The sequence below is a fragment of the Salvelinus alpinus genome, chromosome 30 (assembly GCF_045679555.1).
Source record: "Salvelinus alpinus chromosome 30, SLU_Salpinus.1, whole genome shotgun sequence".
NCBI classification, from domain to species: domain Eukaryota; kingdom Metazoa; phylum Chordata; class Actinopteri; order Salmoniformes; family Salmonidae; genus Salvelinus; species Salvelinus alpinus.
Genome location: NC_092115.1, coordinates 17,556,338 through 17,584,120, shown reverse-complemented (window position 1 = coordinate 17,584,120; position 27,783 = coordinate 17,556,338). Strand labels below are relative to the sequence as shown.

General features: G+C 43.0%; 1 protein-coding gene across 1 annotated transcript in view; it reads right to left on the bottom strand.

The window, feature by feature from the left end:
- Positions 1-27,783, bottom strand: part of LOC139559800 (phospholipid phosphatase-related protein type 5-like) — a 50,236-nt gene that overhangs the window by 18,115 nt on the left and 4,338 nt on the right. The window contains exons 2-3 of the mRNA XM_071376160.1: positions 11,854-11,986; positions 6,848-7,098 (exon numbers count right to left, since the gene is read on the bottom strand). Coding sequence (XP_071232261.1) covers positions 6,848-7,098; positions 11,854-11,986 — 384 coding nt within the window. The remainder of the gene's footprint in view (positions 1-6,847; positions 7,099-11,853; positions 11,987-27,783) is intronic.

Below are 27,783 nucleotides of genomic sequence, written 5' to 3'. Positions count from 1 at the left end.
TTCTCCCTTTGTTACTCAGTCTTCCCGCTATTTCACTCAAACCCAACCCCCTCTCTTTGTGTAACCAGCCGTTGTACCTGGTGGACGGAACAGATACGTTTTCTTTATGACATAATTTGTAATCAATGTATGATCCATTCTGTGTGATTATTTAGGTATTTAGTAAATAAATAATTAAACCAAATTTTGTATTGCTGATTCAACTTTTCAGCCAGGGTTCGTGAAGATAACCAAGAATTTACAACTTTCAGATGAGACTGAATAAAGTGACGATTAAATATTGACTGCTATTGATGTAAAAGATTTCTAGGTCTTTAAGAGTTTATTCGGAAGATAACAGCACTATAAACATTATTTTGTGGTGCACCGACTTTCTAGTTAATTATGTTCACCTGATTAGCTTAATCAGGTAATATTAATTACAGAGAAATGATTTTATAGAATAGCATGTCATATCACTTAATCCGGCATAGCCAAAGACACGACAGTGTGTAAAGGGGAGATGCTCAAGGGTAATTTGCAATAAGCATGAATTATTAAGAGTTCATCACATTTTTGGGAGGGCTTATAATTTTCAACTATAAGATAATTGGTCGCGTTCAAGATCCTCAAATCAGTGATGCATTGTGGATAAATTGTGACTGACCTACAAATAATAATGAGTAGTTATTAACGAAGCAAGGTGATTTGTTGATCAGTCAGTTGCGACTCGCCTGCAATGCCGGCTGCAATGTCGAACAAGCCCATTGTCTCTGTAGTTCATTTGCTGAAAGGTACTATTGCTGAATCTGCCACTAAAGGTTAACATTTTAAATGATTTTGCAGTTTCAATTTAGTTGGAGATGAGAGGAAACTTTTGCTCCAGTAACATTTGGAAACGACTTGCTGCATCATTGTTTCTGCCTTTCCAGCTCACCTCTAGTCCTTCGCTCCTTTAGCAACCAGCACTACTCTAGCGATAACATTGGAAATAATTAAGCGAATAGAAATACTGTCTTCTAGGCATTCCAATGTTATTCTGGACACATCAGCCACTCATCTATGGTAGAGTTAAAGTTAATTCGCCCCGAAGCCCCATGTTAAATAGAGGTCCAATTTCTTTGAGAGAAACGTGCATTCGGAAAGTATTCAGACCCCTTGAATTTTTACACATTTGGTTACATTACAGCCTTATTCTAAAATGGATGAAATTGTTTTTTTCGACCCCATCAACTTACACACAATACCCCATAATGACAAAGCAAAAAAAAAAAAATCCACTCTTTGCTGTGTGCTTAGGGTCGTTGTCCTGTTGGAAGGTGAACCTTTGCCCCAGTCTGAGTTCCTAAGGGCTCTGGAGCAGGTTTTCATCAAGGATCTCCCTGTACTTTGCTCCATTCATCTTTCCCTAGATCCTGACTAGTCTCTCAACCCCTGCCGCGGTATTCTCCAGACGTGATGCTTGGCATTCAGGACAAACAGTTCAATCTTGGTTTCATCAGACCAGAGAATCTTGTTTCTCATGGTCTGAGAATTGTTTAGGCGTCTTTTAGCAAACTTCAACCGGGCTGTCGTGTGCCTTTTACTGAGGAGTGGCTTCCGTCTGGCCACTCTACCATAAAGGCCTTTGGTCGAGTGCTGCAGAGATGGTTGTCCTTCTGGAAGGTTCTCCCATCTCCACAGAGGAACTCTGGAGCTCTGTCAGAGTGACCATCGGATTCTTGGTGACCTCCCTGACCAAGACTCTTCTCCCCCGATTGCTCAGTTTGGCCGCGCGGATAGCTCTAGGAAGAGTCTTGGTGGTTCCAAACTTCTTCCATTTAAGAATGATGGAGGCCACTGTGTTCTTGGGGAACTTCAATGCTGCAGAAATGTTTTGGTACCCTTCCCCAGATCTGTGCCTCGAAACAATCCTGTCTCGGAGCTCTACAGACAATTCCTTCAACCTCATGGATTGGTTTTTGCTCTGACGTGCACTGTCAACTGTGGGACCTTATATAAACAGGGGTGTGCCTTTCCAAATCATGTCCAATCAATTAAATTTACCACAGGTGGGCTTCAATCAAGTTGTAGAAACACCGCAAGGATGATCAGAGGAAACAGGATGCACCTCAGCTCAATTTCGAGTCTCATAGTAAAGGGTCTGAATACCTATGTAAATAAGCAGTGATGCACCGATATGACATTTTTGGCCGATACCAATATCCGATATTTTCCTTGCGAAAAATACCGATACAGATAACCGATATTTAAAATTTTAGCAGCCTTTTAAGCATTCTAGTACAGTTAAATAGTTAACACACACACATGGACGCAGCGGTCTAAGGCACTGCATGAGGTGTCACTGGTTCCAATCCAGGCTGTATCACATCCGGCCGTGATTGGGAGTCCCATAGGGTGGCGCACAATTGGCCCACCGTCGTCTGGGTTTGGCCGGGGTAGGCCGTCATTGTAAATAAGAATTTGTTCTTAACTGACTTGTCTAGATAAATAAAGGTTGCACACACCACACTGACCAAAAAGTTATTTCGTTGGCATTTACGCATGTCCCCATTACCAATAAAACATAATCAAAACCTATTTCTTTCACTTACTGTGCTGTTTCGTTGTTCATTTGTTCAGTCATTTCATTCTCAACCAGGATTTCTATGGAATGCCGTTTGGGTCTTTGTGTGTCAAAAAGATACGTGTGAAATTACACTATTTGACGTGTCAAATAAGCTTGTAGATAAATCAGGACCTGAATATGACTGCACGTCACATAATAATTTAACGCGTTCATACATTTTTTACGTAGTTTTTACACATTGATTACACTATCACTCGTATTTCATATGTCACAACGATTCATCGATACGTATGCTATAATGCTGGTAAAGTCGTCTAGCGCACAAACAGTGCTGGTCATGGATGAAAACAATGTTCTTCCCCAAAAACATAGCAAAACGACATAATCTGTTTCAGTAGCTATAGTTAGCTAGCTAACTAAATAGCTAGGTGTCATCATCTAAAATAACCCTCATTTATAAGACAGTTCTTATTTGATTAATGGTGGTCGGACCCATCTATGTGAAGCTAGCCACAATAAGGATTAGCCACAATAGTGGACTTTGCAGTTAGCCTTCGAAATAAAAGTATGTAACTGACAGTGATGCAAATGAATACAAATAGTAGAATTATGCCATAATTGAATAGATCACGCTAAACGAGGTTGGAATGTTGTTATATAAAATCAACAAAAGACGATAATTTGTTAATTTGACAAAAATCTGTTGAAATCACACTGGATGTATTAGAATTAGAATTGCATTGGGGGCATACTTATTTCACTGTACAGCCTTACGTATGGATTGTGGATCAATGACATGGGATATCAGTCTACTCAATACCCAAGCTATTTTTTCCCAACGTCCTCCACAGAGTTATCAGACTCCAAAACATCCATGCAGTATTGTTTTTCCTTTGGAATAGTGTTCAATACACATAGGTTGACAATAAATGTGGCTCAATTCACAGTTGTTTCAGAGTCCCACAATAAGAGCTACGACGTGACCTCCCTGACCAAGACACTTCTCCCCCGATTGCTCGTCGTAGCTCTTATTGTGGGACTCTGCATGGATGTTTTGGAGTCTGATAACTCTGTGGAGGACGTTGGGAAAAAATAGCTTGGGTATTGAGTAGACTGATATGCCATTTCATTGATCCCAAATCCTTACGTAAAGCTGTACAGTGCAATATGAATGTCAATACACACCATAGGCTGACTGGGGAGGTGATTTCACAGTCCCGTGATAAGAGCTACAACGCTAATATTTGCGTAACTCTTCACAGTCGTGTTATGTGCGTATCACAGAATAGACTGATACCCCATTTCACTGCTTCACATTCTAACCTTGTTTGAAATTATCTAGTCTAAATATGGCATGATTCCACAAATTGTAACCTTCTGCATCACTTTCAAAGAGGTACTTTCATTTTGAAGGCAAACTGCCAATTCCACTATTGTGCCTAATCCTTATTGCGGCTAGCTTCACAACACATAAGACGGTCCGGTCGAGCATCACTAGCCAGATCAAGCTAGCTGGTTGCTTATAATGTTGGGCTTTGGGCAACAGGGTTAAGTAGCTGGCTAGCTATTTATTTTCATGAACTGAAGTTCAATTTCAATAGGCGAACAAGTGGCTACCTAGCCAATACTTCATAAATCATTGCTAAGAATAATGAACATGACTGCAGTTTCTACTGGTTATTGTTTTCAGGCTGGTTGTATTGGTGCTAGCTAGGTACCAAGCTAAAGCTAGCTAGCTACCCCAGAAGTTGCGTCAAACAAATAATGCTTAATTTCTAACGCGGTATTGTAAACACATCATTTGTGGCCAGTGTTTGCTAGTTTGTACAGCTTTGACAGTGCTACTGATAGTGGTGGCTTCCACGTGCAAATTCAGAACACACAACATTCTATAATAGAACTGTTATTTTACATGTCAAATTAAAAGCTTATTTAACGTGTCAAATAGTGTTATTGTCAAATAGTGTTATTTGACGTGTATATTTTTTGAAACGCAAAGACCCAAATGGCATCCCATAGTATGTCGTGAAGCTAATAGCAGTGACGCTATTACTGTGTAACTCCGGTAAGGCAACATCTGAAAAATAGAGCACTTGGTAGTGTGTACCGGTGCTCGACCAGTCGCGAAAGCCAACATCACTCACGACAGAGAATGGTTGATTGTCAAGGGCAAGGAATTCCATTATCTTGGCGTTAATGGATTTCGCCATTGAGTTGTCTCGCTGAAATGTTCTTACTCCTTCAAATGACTGCTCGACTTGTTGACTGCTCGATCCACACAGCAGACATTGTGGGCTAGGTTAGGAATGCTGTGTTGCACGTGTGGCGCAACATTTTATGTGGCATCATTACGTCATGTACCTACGTTATATAGGTATATCGGTTTTGCACATAGGCTTTAAACTAGACATCGGGCCGATCCCGATGTTGGCATTTTAGCTAATATCGTCAGATTCCGATATGTTCACCAATATATCGTGCATCCCTATAAATAAGGTATTTTTATTTAATTTAAAAAACCTGTTTTCGCTTTATCATTATGGGGTACTGTGTATAGATTTGATAATAAAGCTGTAACGTAACAAAATGTGGAAAAAGTCAAGGGGTATGAATACTTTCCGAATGCACTGTATATTGTGGCAACACTACAGTAACATGTCTATCCAACTGAGACTAATTAAATATGACACTTCCCAAGAAACTTACAGTACAGTGAGGGCATACATTTTTGCTATGTGTGTGGCTGTGATTCCTGCAGGGGGAAAAAACAAAACCTTGATGTTAGTCTGCTAGTACCACCATTGCCATACTCTTACCAACTGAGCCACACAGATCAGACCATTTTCCACTAACCTCCAAGGTTCCATTATCATGAACTGTTATCGTTTCTGAAAAGCATGCCCACCAAACTGCTGTGTCTAGCCTCTACCCTCAGACTTCACATACAATCCATTTCTAGGAGAGAACTCTTTTCCTCCTTAGAAACATCCAAATCTTAGAGAACTCGCCACTTGAGCTGAATTTGGAAATGAGGGAGCACAGAAGAGGACCGGGTGCTGATGCTGCTGATTTTGCAGCACCCTTCTCCCACCGTCTTCAGAGAGGAAGCTCTTCAATAAGAACTAATTTGATCAAAGCGCTCAATACCAGTGACATCAACAACAGCAGCAACCCCTCAAAACATCAACAGGGCATTCTGAGCAGAGCAGAATCCAAGCAGAGCATTCTGCTCAGCCTACATCCAACCTTTCATTCAATATCATAGCAGCAGTACAATGTAGGCCCGGGGTGAAAAGCCATGGGCCTACCTTTCTAAATAACAACTGTATACAATTAGGTTCTAAATCTGAACTAAACAGGTAGTCACCACAGAGATATTGCACAACGGTCTACTCAGATCTCCCTTTAAATGAACATAATTTAGCTGTTCAAAAAGTAGTCAAGTCAAACATCTTTCCAATGGAACTTCTCAGTCTCATGAACATCAAATTAATAGGCAAACATTAACATTCTGAAATCCATTCAGAATTTCATAGCAATGAGCTCGCTTTGGTCAAATCAGGGAATATTTTCTATTCTCAAATGTTAAAGAGGTACCAGCAGAGTCAACATCAAGCTACTGAAGTAGGACCACCAATATAAATTAACTATGTATAATAGCCCCTTTAAACAAATCAAATTATTTTTTTTGCCACATGCGCCGAATACAACAAGTGTAGACTTCACCGTGAAATGCTTACTTACAAGCCCTTAACCAACAGTGCAGTTTAAGAAAAATTAAATATTTACCAAGTAGGCTAAAATAAAAAGTAATAATAAAAAGTAACACAATATGAATAACAATAACGAGGCTAATGTAAATTGTCCGGTGGCGATTTTTATGAATTGCTCAGCAGTCATTAGACTTGGGCTTGGGGTTAGAAGCTGTTGAGGAGCCTTTTGTTCCTAGACTTGGCGCTCCAGTACCGCTTGCCGTGCGGTAGCAGAGAAAACAGTCTATAACTTGGGTGACTGGTGTCTGACAATTTTATAGGCTTTCCTCTGACACCGCCTATTATATAGGTCCTGGATGCGGTTCTCAGTGTAGATTGAGAGCCGGTGTAGATTGGCTACAAACTGTGTTTAGTAGTACATTTGGCGTAGTCTGCAGGGTGAGAAACGTATAGTTAGCATGACATCCCCCACTTCACACTATGTACTGTATAATAGCAAACTGTGGTGTAATAATACCATCATACATCATCCCTAATAACAAACAAACAAAAACGGTGACTTCTCCAAATTGCATCCCTGATTTACCGCTGTGTAGAGTGCGGCATAGACACTGAGCGCCGCCTCTTTGGAGGGGAAGGATTTGCGGGCGTGCATGATGTCATCCTCGTTGCCCGTGCACGCCCCCTGTTGGTTGACGAAGCGGGCGGTCTGCACGCAGCCCAGGGCCGTGTAGTTGGGCTTACACACCGTCAGGAAGTGGGGGGACAGGTTCCCCGTCACCACTTGGCCCGCGTTCACAAATATGTCAGTGGAGAAAAGGCCAAAAGCGTACACACCTGGAGAGGGAGGGGGAGAAATAGAGAAAGCGAGAGAGAGCGACAGAGAGAGAGAAAGAACGGGGGTAGAGACAGCGAGAGAAAGAGAGAGACAAAGGCGGGAGAGAGACAGAGAGAAAGGAGGGGCAGAAAGAGGGAGATTGATGAGGACATCAACAAAGGTCAGAGGTGAGGAAGTGAAGAGACAGAGTGATCAACCACTGTGTCTTATGAGTCACAGACTACTGATGAGCACCATGTAATTATCTTGTCTAGACTATAGTCCTTCACCTTGAATGTGTCCTTTGATGCATTGATGGTGCAACACTAATCCAGATAAAATAAACAAACAATTGCTAAATGCTTGACTGCAGTTTATGATTATTCTCAAAAGTGAGATGACAAACTACTAGTCATTGAGCTGAGAATCTATTTAACTTAACTACCCAAAGATCTTTAAAATCTCTAAATGAGTGGTAAGAACAAGACAGGATGGTAGTGGGTTTCCATTTACTACTAGGTCTGACACATTTACTTCTAAGACTGTCATTGCAAGAAAATCAGGTTGGACACACTTAAGCTCAGAGGGTTACACTGGAAATGTGCTTCCTGTCCTATAAGCTGCCACTGGCCAAGACTACAGGGTCTCTCTGAGGAAATACTCAGAGTCTCACAGTCACTGCAAAAACCAGAGGAGGCTGATAGGAGGAGCTATATGAGGATGGGCTCATTAGGAATGGAATAAAAACAGTAACAAACACATCAAACATATGGAATCCACATGTTTGACTCAATTCCCATTATTACATTCCAGCCATTACAATGAGTCCGAGCCCATCCTCCTACAGCTCCACCCACCAGCATCCTCTGGTAAAATATAACACTACTGTTCATTTTAGGGCTGACTCCACTTAGTTGACTGGACGATTGTTTGGCCGATAGGCTGTTGGTCGACCGAGATTTATTACGTTGAGTAGTCGCAATCTTTTTTTGTTGTTGCATGGTGCACAAGATACCTGTCTGATTTGCGTCTGTCTCAGTCTATGCACGCAGCCCTCCTACTGTCTATGCAGGCAGCCCCCCTACTGTCTATGCAGGCAGCCCCCCTACTGTCTATGCAGGCAGCCCCCCTACTGTCTATGCAGGGAGCCCTCCTACTGTCTATGCACGCAGCCCTCCTACTGTCTATGCAGGCAGCCCTCCTACTGTCTATGCAGGCAGCCCTCCTACTGTCTATGCAGGCAGCCCTCCTACTGTCTATGCAGGCAGCCCTCCTACTGTCTATGCACGCAGCCCTCCTACTGTCTATGCAGGCAGCCCTCCTACTGTCTATGCACGCAGCCCTCCTACTGTCTATGCACGCAGACCTCCTACTGTCTATGCAGGCAGCCCTCCTACTGTCTATGCAGGCAGCCCTCCTACTGTCTATGCAGGCAGCCCTCCTACTGTCTATGCAGGCAGCCCTCCTACTGTCTATGCAGGCAGCCCTCCTACTGTCTATGCAGGCAGCCCCCCTACTGTCTATGCACGCAGCCCTCCTACTGTCTATGCAGGCAGCCCTCCTACTGTCTATGCAGGCAGCCCCCCTACTGTCTATGCACGCAGCCCTCCTACTGTCTATGCAGGCAGCCCCCCTACTGTCTATGCAGGCAGCCCCCCCACTGTCTATGCACGCAGCCCCCCTACTGTCTATGCACGCAGCCCTCCTACTGTCTATGCAGGCAGCCCTCCTACTGTCTATGCAGGCAGCCCCCCTACTGTCTATGCAGGCAGCCCTTCTACTGTCTATGCACGCAGCCCTCCTACTGTCTATGCAGGCAGCCCTCCTACTGTCTATGCAGGCAGCCCTCCTACTGTCTATGCAGGCAGCCCTCCTACTGTCTATGCAGGCAGCCCTCCTACTGTCTATGCACGCAGCCCTCCTACTGTCTATGCAGGCAGCCCTCCTACTGTCTATGCACGCAGCCCTCCTACTGTCTATGCACGCAGCCCCCCTACTGTCTATGCACGCAGCCCTCCTACTGTCTATGCAGGCAGCCCTCCTACTGTCTATGCAGGCAGCCCTCCTACTGTCTATGCAGGCAGCCCTCCTACTGTCTATGCAGGCAGCCCTCCTACTGTCTATGCAGGCAGCCCTCCTACTGTCTATGCAGGCAGCCCCCCTACTGTCTATGCAGGCAGCCCTCCTACTGTCTATGCAGGCAGCCCTCCTACTGTCTATGCAGGCAGCCCCCCTACTGTCTATGCACGCAGCCCTCCTACTGTCTATGCAGGCAGCCCCCCTACTGTCTATGCAGGCAGCCCTCCTACTGTCTATGCAGGCAGCCCCCCTACTGTCTATGCAGGCAGCCCCCCTACTGTCTATGCAGGCAGCCCCCCCACTGTCTATGCACGCAGCCCTCCTACTGTCTATGCAGGCAGCCCTCCTACTGTCTATGCAGGCAGCCCTCCTACTGTCTATGCAGGCAGCCCCCCTACTGTCTATGCAGGCAGCCCTCCTACTGTCTATGCAGGCAGCCCCCCTACTGTCTATGCAGGCAGCCCTCCTACTGTCTATGCAGGCAGCCCTCCTACTGTCTATGCAGGCAGCCCTCCTACTGTCTATGCACGCAGCCCCCCTACTGTCTATGCACGCAGCCCCCCTACTGTCTATGCAGGCAGCCCCCCTACTGTCTATGCAGGCAGCCCTCCTACTGTCTATGCACGCAGCCCTCCTACTGTCTATGCACGCAGCCCCCCTACTGTCTATGCAGGCAGCCCTCCTACTGTCTATGCAGGCAGCCCTCCTACTGTCTATGCAGGCAGCCCTCCTACTGTCTATGCAGGCAGCCCCCCTACTGTCTATGCAGGCAGCCCTCCTACTGTCTATGCAGGCAGCCCCCCTACTGTCTATGCACGCAGCCCCCCTACTGTCTATGCACGCAGCCCTCCTACTGTCTATGCAGGCAGCCCTCCTACTGTCTATGCACGCAGCCCTCCTACTGTCTATGCACGCAGCCCCCCTACTGTCTATGCACGCAGCCCCCCTACTGTCTATGCAGGCAGCCCCCCTACTGTCTATGCAGGCAGCCCTCCTACTGTCTATGCACGCAGCCCTCCTACTGTCTATGCACGCAGCCCCCCTACTGTCTATGCAGGCAGCCCTCCTACTGTCTATGCAGGCAGCCCTCCTACTGTCTATGCAGGCAGCCCTCCTACTGTCTATGCAGGCAGCCCCCCTACTGTCTATGCAGGCAGCCCTCCTACTGTCTATGCAGGCAGCCCCCCTACTGTCTATGCACGCAGCCCCCCTACTGTCTATGCACGCAGCCCTCCTACTGTCTATGCAGGCAGCCCTCCTACTGTCTATGCACGCAGCCCCCCTACTGTCTATGCACGCAGCTCCTATACCCTCCTTATTGTTATTATTTCAATTATTATTATGATCATCATAATAATGATAAGTAATGTAGTTATCATTAGTAGGTTTGTATAGTAGCCTTGTATAACCACCATCGAGCTGTAGGCCTGTTAAGTCTTAATACCATAACCTACTTACGCCTATATTTCAATAAATAAGCTACTGTATCAGTCAACCAATCATTAATTCGTTCATGCCATCACACAGCATACGAGACATTCATGCTTTGAAATGCAATCAAGCATTTTAGTTATAAAATTAAATAACAAAAGGAGCTTGAATAATTAGCATAAACAATAAATAAACCGCAATTAATGAATGCATGCAACTGTTTTTAGACTGCTTTATATATATATATATATTTTTTTTTTGTTAGAACAGACTCTCTGATTCACACATTTATTTAGTGTTGTTTACACTGTTAAAAATGGTCTGAAAAAAATATATTATTCAAATCTAACAGCAACTGTTTGTCACACATAATACACTCACAACGCTTGCTCCTATAACCTCATTTTTCTTGACCTCCAGGCATTTCAGTAACAGAACTTTTCAGTCAGAAACAAGTAAGAAACTAAATGGCTGTAATGATGTTGCAGCTTCAGCACGGATAACGCAATAAACACTTACTGTGCTGTGGTGCCTTTTCACTGCAGTAGGGAGGAGAGAGAGACAACGTGCGCCAGTCACACAGGCACTCGCTGTCATCAGGCTCTTTCTTGAGTCATTTTTGTGTCTTAATTATTTAATCAAACTGTATGCTTAAAGCATCAGACAAGCTCAGTGCATATGTAGTTGATTTTATTCAAACACTGTCTGTCTACATATGGGAAAATAAGTTGAAACATTTCAAACAATCGACTGGTTGTCGACTGGCTGTCGGCGACAGTCCTAGTCCATAGTACAGCTACTCAAAATGATTTTATCCAATCAATTCCGCTCCATGCAATTTCTAGAGCATTTGGTCATTTTATTTTCATACAGCAAGGGTAAACACCCCAGAGCATTGCTTCAAGCAAGCCCACGGCAAAGACAAACATTCCATTCATCTTTAGTGTTGACTGCAGCCAGACATAGGATAGGTTCAACTTTGTTGACACTGATGATAGCTTAGAAGATGTTTCTACATTGCATTTTACTAGCAGCATTAAATATAGATAAGCATCACTTATCATCTTATTTTGAGTCAGACCTTTCCTGTTCACCACTTATGGTGAACAGGAAACAATCGTTGTTGAATTTGAAGTGCAGACCTTTGAAATTATATTGTGCACAAGGTACGTGCTACCACATCATAAGTTAGGGCAGCCATTTTACATGGGGACAGTAAGCATTCGGCAAATGGTATGGAGGTAGGTTACTGCCAAAATACGTACCTAGGAAGCGGAAGGTCCTGCGCACCAGAGGGTTGAGGTAACAGCAGTCTCCCATGACAATGATCTTCTCCCGATTGTCCAGGTCCTCTGACACATACTGGAGCAGAAACAACAGCGACTCTATCGCTGTGATCTAACATACAGAGAGAGAGAGAGAGAGACTCTAATCGCTGTGATCTAACATACAGAGAGAGAGAGAGAGAGACTCTAATCGCTGTGATCTAACATACAGAGAGAGAGAGAGAGAGAGAGACTCTAATCGCTGTGATCTAACATACAGAGAGAGAGAGAGAGAGACTCTAATCGCTGTGATCTAACATACAGAGAGAGAGAGAGAGAGAGACTCTAATCGCTGTGATCTAACATACAGAGAGAGAGAGAGAGAGAGAGACTCTAATCACTGTGATCTAACATACAGAGAGAGAGAGAGAGAGACTCTAATCACTGTGATCTAACATACAGAGAGAGAGAGAGAGATAGACTCTAATCACTGATAACAGGATCTGAATATTGTGACCTGATTTTGCAGAAAATGCCATTCATTGAAATCATGGTCCGTTATGCTAACAAATGCAGCTGATTTTCGGGACATTTCTCTGATATAGCGATGCCTTTGTACCACTTGAACCAAATATTCCCTTGAGGGCACAAATTAAGACCTATTCTTGTTGTCTCGCTGCAACCAAGAATAGAGTCCAGTATATAAACCTAAGGCGGAAGAATACTGCACCAATGAACAATGGAGTTGATTTGGGCTCTGATTCAGTTCAGCTGTAATGCCAGTGTTCCACTACAGCTGTTGGCCTTGATTGGCCCGTTTAGCTGAATCGCCAGAGGTCAATGGGTTGAAACACTGATAAGCGCCTTCAGAAAAAGACACAAGGAACTGTGCAGATGCCTAGTATAATGTGTGCAATCATTTCCTGAAACAGAGAACTAAACATTTTGTGGTGGTAGAACGTTAAACCATTGTGTGTGACACCGGTGGTTGGCAATCATGATAGGTTTGTGACTTAAGCCATCAGCTTTAAGAGTGTGGAACAGTAAAGCTGCAGTCTAGACCAGTTGGACCATTCATAATGCAGCAGAGAGAGCAGACATGTTCATAATCTTCTGTAACAGCACATCTCTTAGTCAAAACTGGGTTCTGTTCTTCTTTCTCCCTAGTGTCCCTAGACACTATCCTTACCAGACCTATTGAGTATGGAACAATCAAAAACAGAATCATGATGGAATCACAGCAGAAAAGTATGCCAACTGGGCCTATGCCTTCTAAATACTTAGATGTTCAGGACTTTGTAAGTTGTTAACATTCATTTTACAAGTCATAATGGCACAGTTCTGAAGCACACACAAAAAACGGACAGAAATCCAGTAATAACTTCCTTTGTTTCCATCTGGAATGAAGCCAGATTACTTTCATTATTTATTTTCTGTCTGATGATTTTGAGTGTGCCATCCTAACTGTGTCACTTTTAATTATATAGTCTTGTTCTAGAACTTTTCCATAGGTAAATGTTTGACAAGTGTTTGGTTTGGAAAGTTCATGAAATCAATTGTGCATAAAACTGTTTGAGCATTCCTGTCTTCAAAGAAGTGACTTCAGCTACCTTTACTCTTCCATTCTGATCTGTCATCTTCAATACATCTACTTATTAATAAATGCAACATTATCTCTTTGATCAAATATGTATCAGATATATATTTTAACCCATCAGCACTTCAGCCCAATGCATAACATAACATTAGGCACTTCTCATAGGTAGGCCTGCTGTGGAGCACAAACAAACCACTATTCTTTTTGTGCATTCTTCTCTCTAGCCACCCTGTTTCTCCTTGTGACAGTGTGACCTTGTGCGAACAGATTTCCCCTCCATTATCGCCCATGTCTCTGGTCTTGTAACAGTGTGAAAAAGCACATGGAGTGGCTGGTCGAACTTGTGAACTCGGCCACAAAATGTGACACAGCTATCCACTCGAACCAGGGTGTCTTCGAAGTACAGCACAGTAGGCATGAGTGCAGCTGACGTTACAATGAGAAATCAGTGGGATCATCTCTCTCTCTCTACTACTGGCACTCTTTGCAGCTGGCCCTCACATTCCAGTGAGAGAAAGTGGGAGAGAACGAGAAAGACCCACTGGTTGAATCAACGTTGTTTCTAGGATTGGGCGGTATCCAGATTTTCATATCGTCATACCATCCTTTTCTCATCCCGGGATTTACGGTATTACCGGCATAGCACACAAGGGGGCACTAAAAACGCAAGTAAAGCCCATTGGGCCTCTATAACCAGAATGCTAATAAAATTTGCACAAACTAATAGTGAAATCACATAAATGCTAACGAGTGAAACCGAACTTAAACGAATTGCAAAGAGAGGCAAATCCAGCTCATAAAGTTATACAAGCATTTCTAGTAGCTACTGAATGTCATTTTCAGTGAGTGTGGACATTTATAAGTAAAAGTAAACAAAATAAATTGTGCAAATGAAAAATGTTGTGATGCATGTTTTCTGAAGGAAGAGCAGCATGTATACACGGAGCAGAGGTAACAAGAACAGAGGAGGAAAAAAACTCTAGTAGGAAGCACAGGGAAAAAATGGCAACTGTACAGAACTCATCCAGAGCTCTTTGACTTCTGGCAGAAAGTCATAAGATATCTGATGGCAAACATTAAGTAGTGAATTGCATACAGGTGTAACTTCATCACCTCATGTGCGCCGCACAACAGACACTCAGTGACAGATATAGAACACTGTGGACTCACCAGCTCACTTCCTGTTGTGCTAATTACAAACAAACACCTGACTGGCTCAGAGAGTGAGAGAGAGAGTGAGAGAGACAGACAGACAGACAGACAGACAGACAGACAGACAGACAGACAGACAGACAGACAGACAGACAGACAGACAGACAGACAGACAGACAGACAGACAGACAGACAGACAGACAGACAGACAGACAAATAATGTGAAAAAGAAATCTCTATCAAATAGTCCAAGCCCCCAATCCATTGAGAAGCAGTTCAAAACATGGTGATGACTAATATCAGCTGATAAAACAATTATATGAAGGAAACCATTGAATGTGATGGTCAGCCTACTTGAATCAAGCCTTTGGACATGATGTGCCCAGTAGCCTAAGACTTGCTTTCCATGAACAAACCATCCATTTAATCTATTCCCACTTTTCTTTTAATGTTGTCGAGCAATCATTATTTAGGCTTTAGAAACCTACTGTAAATAAGACAAGTGTTGGTCAATCTGCTTCATGACAAATCACCAGTCTTTTCAATAAAAAAACATATAAACGATTGTTCATAAAGGAAGTTATTAATAGCCATTAATTAAACTCTAATATGCTCCCCATTTCTCTTCACAGAGCACAGTGGCCTAAACCCTGTGCAGTGTATTCACGTCTCACTGCAAACCCATCCCCTATTCCCTGGTCCTATACTGTGAACAAGATCGAGCCCGAGCCTTACTCACTGCTCACTAATAATAGCAATCATGCCATCTTTGGCCCATAAATGTCAAACAGTATTACCCTGATGAGTGGGACTGTTCCTCTGGCCGCTTTACAAGGACTACAGCAGGCAATTATTTTATTCTTGGCCAAATAACGGCAGAGCACGCAGGGCACGTGCCCAGGGGCCCAGACCTCCAGGGCCCCGCCATTGATTTTATTAGTCACTCTCACTCAGATATTATATTAACATGACATAAGTCATGACATAATGTGTAGAATTGCTTTAAACTGCAAAGATTTCTCTCCACCACATGGCATGAAAACTTGTTTTAAAACAATAACACATTCTCTACACCCCAAAATGTGTAGGATTGCAGTAAATGTACTTTAAAACTTAAATGTTTCTCTCCATCGTGAGGAGGGGTGCCACTAAAAATGTGTTTTTTTTGGGGGGGTGGGGTGTCTCCTAACAAAATCCCGCTTAGGGGACATATGTTTTCATGAGCTTGGGTCCCAGGAAAATGCTGAATTTGTAATTTGGGTCCCAAGGCTGCAAAAGTTTAAGAACCCCTGGTCTAGAGTAATGAGACCAAACCCTTACCTGTGGCTTTGTCACAAATTACACATCATTCCCATATGGGGCACAACTTTGGGTGGAATTTGATACTTGCACTATATGTCTCTCATAAATGTGGCTCGTCTCAGGAAACAAGGCATATGTCTCACGAGAGCGGCATTTGAACGCAAACATTTATTTTTTATCACATTTTTGGGGGGGGAAACGCCTTATGGAACATGCCTTGTTCTTCGCTTGATTGACCTATCGGCTGCCTTTGATACTGTGAACCATCAGATCCTCCTCTCCACCCTCTCCGAGCTGGGCATCTCCGGCGCGGCCCACGCTTGGATTGCGTCCTACCTGACAGGTCGCTCCTACCAGGTGGCGTGGCGAGAATCTGTCTCCGCACCACGTGCTCTCACCACTGGTGTCCCCCAGGGCTCTGTTCTAGGCCCTCTCCTATTCTCGCTATACACCAAGTCACTTGGCTCTGTCATATCCTCACATGGTCTCTCCTATCATTGCTATGCAGACGACACACAATTAATCTTCTCCTTTCCCCCCTCTGATAACCAGGTGGTGAATCGCATCTCTGCATGTCTGGCAGACATATCAGTGTGGATGACGGATCACCACCTCAAGCTGAACCTCGGCAAGACGGAGCTGCTCTTCCTCCCGGGGAAGGACTGCCCGTTCCATGATCTCGCCATCACGGTTGACAACTCCATTGTGTCCTCCTCCCAGAGTGCTAAGAACCTTGGCGTGATCCTGGACAACACCCTGTCGTTCTCAACTAACATCAAGGCGGTGACCCGTTCCTGTAGGTTCATGCTCTACAACATTCGCAGAGTACGACCCTGCCTCACGCAGGAAGCGGCGCAGGTCCTAATCCAGGCACTTGTCATCTCCCGTCTGGATTACTGCAACTCGCTGTTGGCTGGGCTCCCTGCCTGTGCCATTAAACCCCTACAACTCATCCAGAACGCCGCAGCCCGTCTGGTGTTCAACTTTCCCAAGTTCTCTCACGTCACCCCGCTCCTCCGCTCTCTCCACTGGCTTCCAGTTGAAGCTCGCATCCGCTACAAGACCATGGTGCTTGCCTACGGAGCTGTGAGGGGAACGGCACCTCCGTACCTTCAGGCTCTGATCAGGCCCTACACCCAAACAAGGGCACTGCGTTCATCCACCTCTGGCCTGCTCGCCTCCCTACCTCTGAGGAAGTACAGTTCCCGCTCAGCCCAGTCAAAACTGTTCGCTGCTCTGGCACCCCAATGGTGGAACAAACTCCCTCACGACGCCAGGTCAGCGGAGTCAATCACCACCTTCCGGAGACACCTGAAACCCCACCTCTTTAAGGAATACCTAGGATAGGATAAAGTAATCCTTTTAACCCCCCCCCCCCTTAAAAGAGTTAGATGCACTATTGTAAAGTGGTTGTTCCACTGGATATCATAAGGTGAATGCACCAATTTGTAAGTCGCTCTGGATAAGAGCGTCTGCTAAATGACTTAAATGTAAATGTAAATGTAATGCCTTAATAACAAACTTGTCCATCAATACGCATACAATTGTTAAATTAGTTGATTTAGCCACGGAATGGGCTGGACATGCTGGGAGATGAGTTTGGATTGGTCTGCCATGTAGCATGCTTCTGTCTATAACGTGAGCTGTTCAGTATGAGTTGACAGTCCTTTCTACTGCACTGTTTTTGAAAGATATAACGTTAGCCATCGAGAACTACAAAAGTTTTGCTACTTTTCTCAACAACATTGATGCCCTGAATTTAGCAGGTGCTATCAACAGATCAGTTGGAAAAAGTGATGGGCTACTTTCTGCACAAGTGTCAGTGTGAACCGGAGTGACTTGACACAACGCTGGCCAAACAAGATGTAGCTACAAACAAAATGGAGTTAAATTGTGAAGCGTTCATCCATGTATACGGGTAAGAGTCTAGCTACATTTTCAGATATACGTTTCTCATTTTGTCAAAAAGTTGTTTTTATTGCAAGTTCAAGTGTACTGTTAGTTATCTAGCAAACGTTAGCTTGCTGGCTCGCTAGCTAACGTTATGTGTATGATCCAGTAATATTATTAGAATCAGAAAACCATTTGCATTGCTAGTTATAGCCTAATGTTAGCTAGCTAACATTGAACCTAGTTTATTAGCTTTAGCTACCTGAAGATTCATATTACAGCTATGACAATGTTTGTATTGGTAGTAGTATGAGTTGGGATTATGCCGGGTTAATTGTTTAGCTAGCTAGCTACATGTCTAAACAAAAGACTCCACTTCGGCCAGATTATTACATAATCCATCAAATTAGCCAGGTGTGTCTGGGGGTGATTACGGCTATCTATTTGATTTTATGAACATGTGTACATATCTAGACAATAGTGACCCATCCACTTAGCTAGATGTGGCTGGGGGGGTGACATTTCCTTCAAGTTACTCATCAATTTAGACAAGTGTGTCAGGTAAGCGTCATCTAATAATTATAAAATATTTCTGTTTTTGATATTGCTACTATGCATGTAACCACTTCACTGTACCGTTTTGGGGCGGCAGGCAGCCTAGTGGTTAGAGTGTTGGACCAGTAACCAAAAGGTTGCTAGATTGAATCCCCGAGCTGACAAGGTAAAAATCTGTCGTTCTGCCCCTGAACAAGGCTGTTAACCCACTGTTCCTAGGCTGTCATTGTAAATAATAATTTGTTCTTAACTGACTTGCCTAGTTAAATAAAGGTTAAATAAAACAACAACAATAAATACACCTTCTGTATCCTGTGCATGTGAAAAACTTATTTGATATAGTGTGTTTGCCACATGGCCTGGCATGTGAATCCATAAAGAGATGGGTGGGGCTAAGGCTTAAGAGGCTGTGAATGAGGCTTTGTTGGTTTGGCAATGCCACTGTCAGTCAGAGAAACATGCTGAGAAGGATTATTAGCACAGCAAGCAAGGTACTTGGAGTCAAACAGACAGGCCTGGATGAGATTTTTAAGGTCAGGGCCCTCCGTAAGGCTCACAAAATCATTTTAGACCCAAGTCACCCCCTGTACCTGGACTTTGAATTACTCCCCTCTGGGCGCAGGTATAGGGCACCCCTCAGCAGGAAAAATAGAACGGGACAATCATTTGTGCCAGGTGTGATATCCCTCTTAAATAGCTCGGGCAAATGTTCCCATTGACCCCGTAAGGCCAGTAGGTTAGTCTTTTCTTATTTTTTAAATTTTAAATTGTAAATTTTATTTTATTTATTGGTGCGTGACTGTTATTGAAAGTTGTATTGTAAATCTTGTTTTGTATTTAACGCCACTTTAAATGTGTACATGACACTGCAACAAAATTTCCCCATGGGCACAATAAAGTAAGTAAGTAAGTAATGATGCTGAATGGGTTTAGACAAAGAAAAGCTCTCCAGTAGGTGTACCAAAACATTCAAGCGGGGTTACAAGTTTCAAAGCAGAATTACTTTCCCATTGTTCCTCAACTGTAGTGTAGGATATACCATTTTGTAGCTCTGAGTCTTTACTTTTATCCAATGTAAAAAAACAATTTCAAATTTTGCTACATAAGACCGAATCGAGGCGGTCGGTCACAAATACACATTTGATTGGGTGATCTCATCATCTATCTCATCCAAATGAAAAGGGATCAGCAGGGTTCTGCGTGTACGTCATAGATGACTTTAAACTTTGCTCATTTAAAGCGTCAAATGAAATTGAAATGAGGTGATTATTGGTTAGAGGTTACTCAAACTGTGCGGCTAGTGGTCAATGGGAGCTGGACTGGACATTCAGAGCTAGGCTACATCTGAAAAGTATGTGCTAGCATGATACTGCACAGAGGACATGTTGGACAACTTTACATTTTGGAATATCCTCAACTGCTGTATAACTTAACCAGTATATTTTGTAACTTGTGAAGACATTGAAGAACTGAACAAAGCAGCAGAAGAGTGACATGAAAGCCGGAAAGACAAATCTGCATACAACTGCTAAGATTTTTTTTTTTTTAATGAATGACTATAGTAATAAATAAATATCTAATGCCTTGGAGAATTATGGAGAAAGATAGCTGATCCATTCCACGAATCACAAATAAACATATCCACTTAATAAAATAAGTTCTGTGACTACCAATGACCCAAACTCACTCTTTAACAGTTTTGAGATTAGAGAGAGAGAAACTCCCCCTAAACTCACTTGTGAAAATCACACCGAGTCTACCTCCTGGAATCAAATTATTCATGATCTCATTTAAAGCCAAGCGTTGAGTGGAACATCTCACAAAACAGCACTATGGATTAATAAGTGGCCTAGATCTCAAACAGTGTTATCATTAAGCATCCTGACATCCAATCGCAGGGGGCAGAAGTGATTTAAAAGATATAAGTGAAGCAGAAGGAAAAAGCAAGTTCGCTAAACATGTGGCGACTGTACTACTAATGACAGGTCACATAGTTCCGGTTTTAATGAAATCATCCATCAGAAGAAAAAAGGCTGTTGTTGTCCAACAACCAAGGGGCGTAAAAAGTGTGTGTCCAAATTATTGTGTCTGCACGTGTGTGTGAATGCATGGATGTGTTCGTGTGTTTTATATGGGCGGTTTAAAATCAATGTAGACTTACTCTAATGGACATGGAGAGAGAATGAGTTCCTGGTTAAGGCAATGTCAATAGCAGTGCACAATGTATAGAGCTAATGTGTCCTTTCCGATGAACATTGATGCAATGTATGTCATGGTATGAAAATAAAGTTTCCATCCAACATTTTTATGCGAGTCACGACAGGCCTTTGTCGGTTAAGTTTCCAAATGTTGACAAAACAAAATACGCTGGACAAGGTGGAATGTTTTTGTGTCTGTAAAATGTTTAATGCGAGAAATGGCAGTGGAAATGCCTTTATGCGCAAATACTGATATAATAACCATTATATCGTAGTAAAGTTGGAGTCACGCGATGACATGTTGTGTGGTCTTCCCACTACGACTTGGGGAAAGCATGCAGTTTATTATGCTACAGATGAAATAAGTTATGATGAACTTCATAGGGTGGTGAATGTGCACAGTGATGAGCTTGATGCTCCTTTCTAATAAATATTGAGGGTCTTATTCTGGTGACATGATGGGTGATGCTTGGCTGTTGTTTGACAAATAAAAATAATCTTGCTCTTGTCTATAATAATCTCATCATGTAGGCTAGCCTATCCTCACTATGTCTGCAAGCTGTTGGCTAGAGCACACGGAGCACACGTACCAAGACCAGTGTGGGCACATTTGCTATTTAACGCAACAGTTTGTCACAAAATCATCGGTAGAGTTGAAAATGCGGCGGAAACCAATTTAACTTTTGTATTTTTATCCACAACAAGTCAATTTGATGGAAACATCTCTGTTGGGGAAATGTTTGTATGCAGATTTTTGAATATTTGCATGAAAATCTGTCACCAATTGGATGGAAACCTAGCTCATGACAATAATTAAATTGCAGGCATTGACTATTTCACATTGTGGATGATGGATAAGGATGTCAAATCACTGATCAATAATGACCATTACAATGGTTAGGTAGGCCCTGTGTTGTTCCTAGTCCTATCACTATTGTTATTTATTTGTATTTTTTATTTTACCTTTATTTAACTAGGCAAGTCAGTTTAAGAACAAATTCTTATTTTCAATGACGGCCTAGGAACAGTGGGTTAACTGCCTTGTTCATGGGCAGAACGACAGCTTTTTACCTTGTTAGCTCGGGGATTCGATCTTGCAACCTTTCGGTTACTAGTCCAACAATGGCAGCAGTGGATTCAACTAATACATTGGTTGTGGAGTTGGGTAGTTGGGGAGAGGTACCTATCAGGATGCTTGATGCTACTAAACATAGTAACACACAGCTATAGAAACTGTATACAGTTTTCATACATAACATAAACATAACTGTTTATGAGCTGACCTTTCCTGATGTTAATTAATCTAAAAGTGGCGATCATCAGCTGAAACAACAACAAAGTGTTCTCCCCGTTCCTGTTTCGGTATAAAGCTGAGGGATGGGGCTGGAGAGATGTAACCCCTCTCAAATTCATTGACCGAGCTATGGATGCAAGGACTGACCCTCCATGGTATCAAAATTATAGTTTTAACCATGTTTTGAGGCTATATATATATATATGTATGATTGTAGACCTTTCCTGCATTCAAATGACCAAATCGCCCACTAGTAGCCTCATGGGTGGAATGTTATTAATATTTTTCAGAATTTCTTCATTACTAAACATTACTTAAAAATAAAAAAGTCTAACGCTTTTGTTCTATTTCAGTCTTCTGTGATATATATTAAGTGTAATATTGGGTTGCAAACTCAAAATGTAATACATTTCAACTGTATATCTGACATGGTACAGGTGTTTTCTTTTGTTTAAGCGAATAGCATGTACGTATGTGAGGTGTATACTTCCGTTTCAAAGTAGATTTGTTTAAGACTACCAAGAAACACTCTGGGTGACCCTGATACAGCCCAGTGCAGTAAAATGTTAATTTGATCAATCTTTTGTTGCTGAGAATTTTCCTGCATCAAGTTAGTAATGTACACATTAGTAACATGTGTTGTCAAAAATAGAAGTCTTGACTAGGGCTGTGGCGGTCACGAAATTTCATCAGACGGTGATTGTCAAGCGAATAACTGTCAGTCTCAGGGTAATTTACCATTAATTAACATAAACACATTTAGCATCTCCTGGCTTCCAACAAGCCACTGATACAGACCTTTGGAACATCTACATTTTAAAAAGTCTAATAAATCCATGTCATATAGCCTACACCTTTACAATAAATCCATTACTTATTTTAGACAGGTCTAAAGAAGTATGATATGAAGAAAATGTAGTCTATTTCAGAAGAACAGAATAGCATACTCTGAGTTGTCGTTATGTTAGGTCCTGATCTGGCTATGCCTGTCACGTCCTGACCATAGAAAGCCAGTATTGTCTATGGTAGAGTAGGTCAGGGCGTGACTAGGGGTTTTAGTCTAGTTTATTATTTCTATGTGGGGGTCTAGGTTTCATTTTCTATGTTGGGGTTTGTGTATGATTCCCAATTAGAGGCAGCTGGTAATCGTTGTCTCTAATTGGGACCATACTTAAGTTGCATTTTTCCACCTGTGGGTTATGTGATATTGTTTATGTTTAGTTGACAGTTAGCACTGCATTGTCGTCACGGTTCGTTTATTCTTTATTTGTTTTGTCTTTGCTAAAGTTTCACTTTACTCTTTAATAAATATGTGGAACTCTACATTCACTCTGCGCCTTGGTCCGACCACCATTATTACGAACAACGTGACAATGCCAAATGGCTGTGGGCTACACTAGTTCATTTAGCAAATCTTTAGCGGACAAGATTTGCTTAGAATTCCGTGGCATTATTTTATAGTATGAAGAATAGAATTGAACAAAGCTGAATAAAATAGAAATGATATTTTCTCCAAACAATGAGGGAGTGTGCACATGCGGCTATTCTGTGTTGAGCAGTTAATAAAGAAATAGGTATTCCTATATGCTTAATTTAGAGTTATTAATGTAACTTTAGTTGTTCTACAAACTAGGGATGCACCAATATGACATTTTTGGCCGATACCGATATTTTCCTTGTCAAAAAACCCGATACCGACACCCAATATAAAACTGTTTCGCGGCCTTTTAGGCCTTCTAGTACAGTTAAATAGTTGAAACACACACACACGCACACACACGTACACGCACACACACACTGACCAAAAAGTTATTTTGTTGACATTTACGTATGTCCCCATTACCAGTAAAACATAATCAAAACCTATTTCTTTCACTTACTTGCTGTGATGTTTCGTTCTTAATTTGTTCAGTCGTTTCATTCTCAACCAGGATTTCATCATACATGTCAAGCAGTGAAGTTTCAGCTCTGTCTGTCCGTGGCCTCTCTTCCTCGGTGCGCACTGTAACGTTTCACGTAAACCCTGTTTCTTGTCGGCATCGAAGTAGCGGTCCTTGTACCTAGCATCAAGCATGGTGGCGACACAGTAAAGAGGCTCAGAGTGAATGCCACCGAATCGCTTGTTCACAGCCTCTAGTAGACTACTTTTCCAAATTAACCCCACGGTCTGTGTCGGCAGTTTTGTTGAGCAGGTGTTTCAATGCCATGACAGAGGCTATCACGTCTGCTGCAGACGCAGTTGATGAGATTATTTCTCGAGTCAGTTGTTCGAATGGAGCTAGGAGTGTGTTCATGTTTCCAAGTTTCAAACATGTTGTCAAATGCCATTGAAATGGTAGCAGCGGTATGAGAACCAGCACATTCTTAAGCATGCAATACGGCTTTCCTCAGTACGAAATCGACCCACTATGCTGTCAGACTCAGTATGCTCATGGGGCTGACATCACAGGTCCATATGTCAGTCGTGAAGCTAATAGCAGTGACGCCCATAGCAAGTAGCTCATGGATGTGCATTTCAACAATACTGTGTAACTCCGGTAGGGCAACATCTGAAAAATAGTGCCTCCTTGGTAGTGTACCGGGGCTCAAGGTGCTCGACCAGTCGGCGAAAGCCAACATCATCCACGACAGAGAACGGTTGATTGTCAAGGGCAATGAATTCCATTATCTTGGTGATAATAGATTTTGCCTTTGAGTTGTCTCGCTGAAATGTTCTTACTCTTTCAAATGACAGCTCGACTTGTTGACTGCTCGATCCAAACAGCAGACATTGTGGGCTAAGTTTGGAATGCTGTGTTGTGCGTGTAGCGCTATATTTTTCCTGGCGTCATTAAGTCATCTACCTACGTTATATAGGTATAAACATCAGCTTGACATCGGTTTTGCACAACGGCGTTAAATTAGACATCGTGCCGATGACGATGTTGGCATTTTTATATCGTCCGATTCCGACATGCTTACCGATATATCATGCATCCCTACTACAAATGTTGGGCTATGTGTTTTGATTTTTAATACATTGAAAGGCTGCATTATGCGACTCTAATGATGATTTGAAAAAAGTTGCTTGAAAGGCATGAGCTCTGCTTTGTTTTTCATGCAGGCTGTACACACTACATCAGTCACTCATTCACAATTTGACAAGCTCTTGATAATGCCTAAAATTTCACGGTGGCATCCCCTTGTGTGGCCATAACGCACCCTAAAAAATCCATGCCTTTTACGCAACTGCGTGCGTCCTTATCCAATTCCAAGGTACATATTGACGATATTGGAAGAACTGTCCACATTTACTTTTCGTCAGCCAAGAAGATGAGTAGACATAATGAACAGCAAAAGCACTAGCCTATGCCAATCTACTATCCCTCATAGTACAGAAGCCTACCTATTCTATTCTGTGCGAGAAATAAATATTCCAAACATAGTCTGGGACAGTTGTGGGATGCGTTAGATTTTTTACGCAATGTGGCTGACACAACAGATGAGAACGTTTAGCTTAAAATGTTGACCGACTATTAGGCTTTTTCTTCACATTATAAGCGCAGCAATGCGCACCTGGTAGTAGGCTATCAGCACGAATGTTCCATTAGCAGAAAACACCATTATCAAAAATGACCGCAAATGCAATTATGCATGTAATGCATTTATTATAAAGGTGCATTTTTATGGTGAAAATTATCTTTCCCAAACTTGAAACTCACGCACTGCTTATGTATGCCAGTTAGGATCTACACCCATTGTAAAGCGGATTAATGTGCTTAATTTTAAGAAGTGATTTGGCTACTTTAGTTGTGATACAAACCGTATCAAAACATATAGGCGTATGGGCTAGGCTACATGAGGGGTGCAACTATGATTAGAAAAAGTCGCAAAAAAGGCATTGTTTCTTATGCTGGGCATCAATCACAAGTGATAATATATAATTCACAAGTGATAGGCTAATATTGTCACCCATCAGACTATTCTTGATTTAATCTTGTCTTTACATATACAAAATAATATGTGTGAAATTTGTTTTGATTTAGAATGGAGCATTATGATGCACCTGTCTCGAAACAGGAGCAGTGGGAAAAAATACATGTCATCTATGCACTTTAATAGCGGATGGAGGATGCTTTTCACGTGGTTCCTTTTCATGTCAGCCAGGTAGGCTATACTCCTGTTGTAAATACACTGCTCAAAAAAATAAAGGGAACACTTAAACAACACAATGTAACTCCAAGTCAATCACACTTCTGTGAAATCAAACTGTCCACTTAGGAAGCAACACTGATTGACAATAAATGTCACATGCTGTTGTGCAAATGGAATAGACAAAAGGTGGAAATTATAGGCAATTAGCAAGACACCCCCAATAAAGGAGTGATTCTGCAGGTGGTGACCACAGACCACTTCTCAGTTCCTATGCTTCCTGGCTGATGTTTTGGTCACTTTTGAATGCTGGCGGCGCTCTCACTCTAGTGGTAGCATGAGATGGAGTCTACAACCCACACAAGTGGCTCAGGTAGTGCAGCTCATCCAGGGTGGCACATCAATGCGAGCTGTGGCAAGAAGGTTTGCTGTGTCTGTCAGCGTAGTGTCCAGAGCATGGAGGCGCTTCCAGGAGACAGGCCAGTACATCAGGAGACGTGGAGGAGGCCGTAGGTGGGCAACAACCCAGCAGCAGGACCGCTACCTCCGCCTTCGTGCAAAGAGGAGCACTGCCAGAGCCCTGCAAAATGACCTCCAGCAGGCCACAAATGTGCATGTGTCAGCATATGGTCTCACAAGGGGTCTGAGGATCTCATCTCGGTACCTAATGGCAGTCAGGCTACCTCTGGCGAGCACATGGAGGGCTGTGCGGCCCCACAAAGAAATGCCACCCCACACCATGACTGACCCACCGACCAAACCGGTCATGCTGGAGGATGTTGCAGGCAGCAGAACGTTCTCCACGGCGTCTCCAGACTCTGTCACGTCTGTCACATGTGCTCATGTGCTCAGTGTGAACCTGCTTTCATCTGTGAAGAGCACAGGGCGCCAGTGGCAAATTTGCCAATCTTGGTGTTCTCTGGCAAATGCCAAACGTCCTGCACGGTGTTGGGCTGTAAGCACAACCCCCACCTGTGGACGTCGGGCCCTCATACCACCCTCATGGAGTCTGTTTCTGACCGTTTGAGCAGACACATGCACATTTGTGGCCTGCTGGAGGTCATTTTGCAGGGCTCTGGCAGTGCTCCTCTTTGCACAAAGGTGGAGGTAGCGGTCCTGCTGCTGGGTTGTTGTCCTCCTACGGCCTCCTCCACGTCTCCTGATGTACTGGCCTGTCTCCTGGAAGCGCCTCCATGCTCTGGACACTACGCTGACAGACACAGCAAACCTTCTTGCCACAGCTCGCATTGATGTGCCATCCTGGATGAGCTGCACTACCTGAGCCACTTGTGTGGGTTGTAGACTCCATCTCATGCTACCACTAGAGTGAGAGCACCGCCAGCATTCAAAAGTGACCAAAACATCAGCCAGGAAGCATAGGAACTGAGAAGTGGTCTGTGGTCACCACCTGCAGAATCACTCCTTTATTGGGGGTGTCTTGCTAATTGCCTATAATTTCCACCTTTTGTCTATTCCATTTGCACAACAGCATGTGAAATTTATTGTCAATCAGTGTTGCTTCCTAAGTGGACAGTTTAATTTCACAGAAGTGTGATTGACTTGGAGTTACATTGTGTTGTTTAAGTGTTCCCTTACTTTTTTTGAGCAGTGTATAATCAATTTGCTTAATATTAGGAAAGTTGAGAAATAAATATAATAGGCCTAGCCTATAGAAAGCTGATGGGATCCTTCTCTTTTTAGTAAAGGCCATCACTATGTTTTCTCACGCAACTGCATAGCCTATAGAAATGTTGCACAACATGAGCTCATGGGCTCTCATGAAGTGTTTGTTTAGATTTCTGATTACATTT